This window comes from Lepisma saccharinum, chromosome 5 (genome assembly GCF_977018435.1).
Source record: "Lepisma saccharinum chromosome 5, izLepSacc3.1, whole genome shotgun sequence".
In the NCBI taxonomy this organism is placed as follows: Eukaryota; Metazoa; Arthropoda; class Insecta; order Zygentoma; family Lepismatidae; genus Lepisma; species Lepisma saccharinum.
Genome location: NC_139233.1, coordinates 28,330,182 through 28,337,828, shown reverse-complemented (window position 1 = coordinate 28,337,828; position 7,647 = coordinate 28,330,182). Strand labels below are relative to the sequence as shown.

At 37.4% G+C, this 7,647-nt stretch overlaps 1 protein-coding gene across 1 annotated transcript; it reads left to right on the top strand.

Annotated features, from left to right (window-relative positions):
• The first annotated feature begins 1,703 nt into the window (after positions 1-1,703).
• LOC145988271 (uncharacterized) lies at positions 1,704-7,312 on the top strand. The gene is made up of 4 exons (XM_083123136.1): positions 1,704-2,410; positions 3,159-3,227; positions 5,813-5,902; positions 7,211-7,312. The coding sequence occupies exons 1-4, from the start codon at positions 1,727-1,729 to the stop codon at positions 7,304-7,306; spliced, it is 939 nt and encodes a 312-aa protein (XP_082979262.1). The 5' UTR covers positions 1,704-1,726; the 3' UTR covers positions 7,307-7,312.
• Positions 7,313-7,647: the final 335 nt, after the last annotated feature.

The window sequence follows — 7,647 nt, the reverse complement described above, 5'->3', positions numbered from 1 at the left end:
ACAAGTTGCTGAAACTGGCTGCCTTCGTTGTGCACACATTTCTTACACCTCTTGATGTTACCCATAACTCGCTTCAGTTTCCGTTGATTAATGTTGGTAATTTCTTGGGGATGTTACGTTTCAGTTCTTCTCGAGTGTTACGTGTAGATTTCACTTGTACGCAGCATTTTTACTCTACTTGAATTCTGAATAAAAACTGTTAATTTCAAGAAATTTCAGACACTTACAGTGCAGAAAATATGAAGAATTTATAAAAAAAAATGTAATAATTCATGATGACGGGGTGTGAATTATAAAAGTCAGATTCCAACTACGGAAAATGATTTCCCTCCTTTTTGTAATCAAGAACATGAACATAACTACGGCTCAACGTGCTTAGCATACCGCTACGAAACTAAGGGTTCTCGGTTGGAATCTTGAGTAGAACATGGCTATATCCCTGTATATTCATCAGTACGTTCTAATCGTCGTGATTAACCAATGGAGGTAGAAAAGCGCCGTAAACAAAAATCGAAGCCTTACGCAAAAATAACGTCACAATCTCAAATAACCCATGTTGCAGGGCAACCTCCGTTTTGATCCCCCAACAAAATTTTCTCCGAACGCCTATGTTACGGATGTGGGGCATGAATACTTTTGTTTTACTCATGCTTTTTATCTGTTCATTATTCGCCTGTGTCGACATAACTGCCCTAGAAAGCTGCAAAATTAACGTCAGAATATTAAAATAGACAAATAATAAAATATTATTTTAAATGTTTACTCCTTCCTGGTGGTGAATTCCTCAAATATGGCCTACAATATTCAAACAGGTTGCGTGCTCATTGCATATTCATTGGGAACTAATGTCAAAATTGCATGACATGTTTCCTCGCTCTGACCTTATGAGGGCATGGTTGGTTTCAGTATTCATTGACTTAGATGTTGCGATTATATTGTTGTTAACGTTCATTTTGATAGGCAGTTTGCGTTGTGTATTTTCTCGTTCGGCTTATATTGTCCTTTAATGATGATTACGCATTGCTGAATTTTTTGGTGTTGAAGACCAAAACGGCAGTTAGCTCAATATGTCCTCTTCAACAAATACAGAAGACCTTGATGAAACGATTGACAAGTCAACAACTTCGTGCTGAAACGCCACACAAGTCATTAGAACGATCTCCGGTGGGAATGGTAGGAAATTACGATAATTCAGCCTCCTATTTGCGTTCCAACCTGTCTCGTTTCGTGGAAGCGAAGTGTCATGTGAAGAGCAAGAAGAAATGTTCGATTTTCTTTTGTTTCCGGCAAGGGCGCAGTTCATAACATGCCCTGAACTTGTGAGGTCTTGCTTTTGCCATTGCAATTCAGTGTCCTGTGATCTTTGTTGTTAATTTTTAAAATGGTTTTCTGGAAGAAGGAAACTGTATATCCTGGGAGCGTGAAGCCTCAGGACTATGTTTACAGCGTTGAGCTTCGTTTCCTCCTAGTTCTTGGAAAGATATCAGGACTCTGCCCTGTTTCGAATGTCCTTTACAAGAATGGTAGCGACTTGAAGCACAGTTGGATTAGCTTAAACTACTTGTGGGATTTCATCGTGGTTGGCTTATTCGTTCTCATACCTTGGTTTCTCGATCAGGCTGAAGTTCCTTCAGAAGAAGCAACTTTCACGAAACTGATATGGGATGCGATCGCAACAATCATCTTGGGTCTCAGATGCTTTATTCAGTTTTGCCTGTGTCAAAATATGGCGAAGTTTTTACCTACTCTCTTTAGTGCATTGGAAAAATTTGGAGCTGCCAACATTGCTGCCGAATATAGAGATCGAAACAGAAAGTTACACCCGATCAAGAGGAAATGCTCAATTGTTGCCAGAGCCATCCCAATGCTGATCACATTAAGCATGCTTGCCTTATCAACATTCTTTGTGTATGATCTGTTCCACGAAATGATGGGAGGTACGAATTGGAACGAGGTGAGTCTTATAATCTGGTTCTGCATAATGAATCTATGGCGCACCATTCCTCTCCTCCTGTACATGTTTATCTGCAAACACTTGAGCCATGACTACGAGATCATCAGAGAGGCCATGAAAACGCTACTGAGGCGTTTGGTCGCAAATGGGGTCAGCGTATCTGCGATCAAAGTTTCTGATGAGTCCTTGGAACTGCCTGAGCACAAAAAAGATGACCATCACTACGAATTGGAGAATTTACGCTGTCTGCACGCCGATCTGTCATCAGCAGTGGATGTTCTCAGCTGCTCTTTTGGCAGCACCCTGCTGGTCGAGTTTTTCTTCAGCCTAGTAGGAACCGTGGTTCAACTCTTCATGGTCATCTCTGGGGTGCGACTGGGCATAATCCTTTACACGGTGACCAGTTTCTGGCTATGGATACACGTGCTCAACTGGACGGATAAATTATCAACGCAGGTAAAATATTTTATTAGCTTTCTTCTTAGAAGCGATTCCGTGTTAACTTGCTATGAATATCCGAGAGATATTTTAATTAGGATGGTTATCTTTATTTTTTTTCCAAACACTAAAAAAAATATTAGACGGTCTTAGGTTCATCTATTTTTACTATCATCCCCTGATAATGATAACTTGTGGTTACATACAGAATGGGGATGAAAACCTATCCGAAATACTACGTTAAACTCTACCAATATTGTATTTCGTGTTCTGCACTGTTAGGAGACCGTGCAAGTTAACATTCAAATTGTAAAATTTCACAGTCTGCATATGCAGACCATTGAAGTAATGCAAGAAAAATAACGAAGTGTCGTTACAATTATTCATGTAGTTTTGGAACACGTTACTAAAGCGAGTTCCGAAAAAAATAATGCATTCTAGGGTAACGTTACACTCCAACTCTACATGTGTGTAGGATATGTGAATACCACAAAAAAATTATAAAGTATTTCGCTACCTCTACATAAAATGCAATATTGAACAATACTTTTTTGCAGCATGATCTGAGAGCCAATTTTATTTACCTAAAGTAATAAAATTGGCTCCCACATCATGCTGCAAAGAATTTATTGTTCAACTTAAACTTTATAAAAGAGCAATCCTGTTGTGGCATTTAAATGCAACAAAGAACACCATGTGACTAAAGGCATTACAATTGTCACGTACACAATGTAATTTATCACAATTTTATTTGTATTTCTTGAAGGCAAATGGTATATTAGAGGATCTGAGGGGAGTGCCTTTGTCCAAATTGAGTCAAAAATGCCATATCGAGGTAAGTTTCAACAGTCTGCTCTGTCACTAGTCAATAGGGTTATATTATCTAAATTTGAATAATAAAAAAATCACTTATTCTTTAAAAGATAAAGATACACACACTAAAAAAATGTAATTAATTGTGCTTTCTCATGCTGCTTACTTCGTAGGGTAAACTTATTATCTCAGCGAAAAAAATAAAAGAAACGAGTTAGTAGACTTCAGAATTTGAGAATATGTAGCCTATTTATTTTTTCCAAATATCAGTACCATATCTATGGATGTTTTTACACGCTTTTTGATAATTCACTTTATGAGCTCCGAATTGCAATGCACGTACAATGACTAACGTGTGCCAATGTTCAAGTAAATTGGAACGATACTAAGGTCTTGTAACTAGACAAACTACTTTCTACTTCGTCTGCGACTGACACAAGGAGGCCTAATCAACCCACTTCGAAACTACGTAGATAATTCCATAAAGACAGTTATACATATCTTGAGAACCAAAAATATTTCACATGACACAAATATGTATAATTATATTGACTCCAGTAACACATTAAAGTGTGGGTACTTTTATCAGCTGCTGTTTCATGTGATGCACTAAAAATGCATAAATTGACGCGATCAGAAACAATCATTTCAAACAAAAATTATACTTTGAACTGTGTCAACGAATAACTTTTGATTTGAGTGATCGAGTAATTTTCTGTATATTTTCATTAATTGATTTGTTTGTTTGTATGTCTTATTATGCTTCGCTTTTCTGCCACTTTTGGCTAATCGAGAAGATGAAATGGACGAAGGGACAATCAATCACGAACACACATATGTAGACAGAACACAGCACATAATACCATAAAGTATTATACTGGCCATGAGTCCAGACGTCACAGTCTGCAAAATGCAGACCATGTCTAATACGTGGGAACGAGACAGGCATTTGGGTGTCTTGAGGAAGGGTCATTTTCATAAAATATTTAATAGTGGTATACGTAATTGAATACTTGTATATGTCATTCTACAGGGCAGTGGCGGCGATTAGGGGGGAATGGAAGTGCAGTTGCTCCCCACTTTTTGCCACTTTTGACCCCGCACTATGGCTCCTTAATGCTAAGCATGCCATACCAAATAAATAAATTAACTGCCCTTGCCAGTGCTCCCGCTCAGATTTCTGGAAATAGTTAATGAAATTCGAATGGTGAAATTGTAGCGATATTTTACTACAAAATATATTGTTTTCTGTGACTTACAGGTCACAAGTTACAGCAATTATTATTATTATTATTATTTGAAGTAGGGTTACATTTAAGCTTATAGTTTATTTTACACTGATTTAACTATATAAAAACATTTTTTGTCATGCAAGAATTTATGTTAAGCGTACAGTTATGCAAATTATATGCAGATATACAGAATATCGAAATTTCAAATGTATGTAATTTAAAACACATAAATAGTAGTAGTAGTAGTAGTAGTAGTAGTAGTAGTAGTAGTAGTAGTAGTAGTAGTAGTAGTAGTAAACACAAAAGTAAAGCAATAATAATAACAACAACAACAGGAAAAGTAATATTAGTAGTAGTAATAATAATACTCCCTCTGTCCCATAATTATAGTCCGGTATGCCAAAATGGTAACTTTTTATTTGTGTTCTCTTGGATTCTTGATTGGCCAATTTGTACTGATCCTTGAGTAATAACGTTGTATGACTCATTCCCGTGTTTCATTTTCTTTTTCTGTATACACCAATGTCACAGTTTGCATATCGGACAATTATTATGGGACAACAAACAAAAGTGTATCGGACAATAATTATGGGACAGAGGGAGTAATAGTTTCTATGATTCTGTCTCCCTGAGCAAAATCTTGCGGGCGCCCTTGGTCCTTGCCCCTCCGGTTTGGGCACCCAATCGCAGCTACTGTTACAGGGTTAGTACAAGAGAAGTAGACACTTACACTGTTATAGAACCAAACTCGCTGAACGGATGGGCATGCAATATGTGTGGTAACGTAGAGCAGGGATGAATGTTTTTACAACTGCACTTACTCTTACTTCAGCATCACGTGAGCGCTTGTTGTGTCAACTAAGCAAAATAGCCGCAACTCCGGCTCAGAAGGCTATTTGTGTACTGGAATTAGAGAAAACGAACTCTCTTCCTGTTCGTGGTAGAGTCGAATTCTTTCGGAACATCTCCAGCGGACTGCGCGAGTCTGTCTAGCGAGCCTAGTGGGCGTGTAGAACCTGAGCAAGGGGCTTGGCGATAGATTCTGGGTTGTGATGACGTCAGTGGCTCGCTTGGTTAATTGGCTGCTTCGAGAGTTGTGACTCGTTCCGATGCTTCAAATGCATAACAGCCAAAGATGTTACGGAAATAATCTCCCTCTAATTAAGTCAATTTTTGTAAGTTAGAAACACTGGAGTATTATATTATTTATGTTTAAATAAATTTTGCATGTTTAATAGTAGATCAGCCACAGGCTGAACCTGAACTTTACCCAATAGTATAGAATTTCTAATTCTAATTAGCACAATTAGTCAAAATGGAAGACAAGGGATGCGAAATAAAACGGAGGTTACATAGTTATCATTTCTTATTCTAGATCCAAATGTTGATGATGCAGCTGATAGCCACTCCAGTGAACATCACAGCCGCTGGCTATTTTACAATATACAAAGGACTCATCACATCGGTAAGAATGATTTTTACATCTTTTTGACGGTAATACCAGGAAGTATTTGTCATCCGACTTCAAAAGAATTTAATTATTTTCAAATAGGTCAGAGCCACTGTTTCTCGTCATGGATGTTACATTTTGCTATTTTTATTAACACAAATTTTACATTACACACTCTTAATTTAAGTAAATTACTGAAAATAAAGACTAAACACACTATCATCTCTTAAAGAAAGTCTACTGTCTAATAACAATATTTCTATTCCTAGAAATTGAACAAACAACGTAACAAGTAACACCCATGGCATAAATATAATTAACATAATTATATGAAATACTAATACTTGACTAATGAAACTTAATATGTTAGTCCTTTAATTTCAGTAACAAAACTCAAACTAACCATCAGTCATACAAAAATATATTATAATAAAAACCCGTAAAGAAACTGAAAATGAAACTGAATATTTGCTGATCTGAGATCTACAGCTTTCTTTCGTGAATGTTTCTACCCATCGTCCGTTTTGTAAGTAGACTCGTCCTCTCGAGCTAGTCTTGTCTTCAGCGCTCGGAGAGTATCACTCAATTGACAATGCTTGAATCACATGAGGTTAGATTTCCTGCTGGATTTTCCTGCTGGACTTGGACTGGTTGTGTGGTACTGGCTCACCTGCTAGTTTTTGCCTCACACGTACCGTACTTGTCGGTATACTTTTGTTCCCACAGAGCAGACAAGCTAAAAAGTTGGACGAGCGATATGAAGCACGTTGTAGGAGAATAGCTACTGTTATTAAAAATTAAAATTGAAAGATAAGTATGAGCTAGAAATTGCCTAAATATTAATGAACACGAATGCACATCATCTCTGTTACTTTTTCTTAATCGAGCATCGAACAAAAACAACCAGCAACAACCACAGACAAAATACTTTCCCTTGCCGTAAACACAGATTATCTTCACAGGACCAAACTTTCGCTCTGATTGGTTGTTCCACAGCAAAGCATCTAGCAGAGAAAGCCAGTTGCAATTAGAATATGGTCTAGTCGTCAAAACCAATCTAGCATCCAAGTATCCAGTTCAGCGCCAACTAGGGCATTCCTACTGGAAACACAGTTCTGTGTGATTCGGTCTAAATTCTCAGAGTAATGCCATAGTTAGACATAGACACGAGATTGAGTTCTGGTAGAACATTTTTACTTAAATTTGTTCGTGCAGATTTTTGATGTTTGTAGTTCAGGTGGTGATCAATTTAAAGAAATCGCTTGATCACCAGTCAGTTGTTTCTAATTTTCACGACCATTAATTTTCTCTTTGTACTTTCAGATCCTGGGTTCGATCGCAACGTACCTGATTGTCATGATTCAGTTCAAGCAGCAGTTGCTAGGTCTGCCTGAAAACAATGCAACCACGTCGAGCTGATTTTTTTCCTGGAAGAGGATGGTACTTCCAACTATCTATGTTTTTCGTAAAGAAAAAAGACTGTTTAAAGCATCTAAAATCCCAAATAAAAACCTTCTCCTTGAATCAGGACGAAATGTTATTTGGCAATAAATTGTTCCGCGTGTCCAGGGACGTTAATGAAGATTGTACCAAGGTTTGGAAACTAAATTTCGATACCTAGGCGCCATTTTGCGACAAATTCATAATATTAATTCGCGAGAGTTGGCTCACTAATCACCAAATGCGATTAAATTAGAATGCCAGTTATTAAAACTAGGATGAGTGATAGGTTCGATTGAAGGTCATGGTAATGCAGGTTA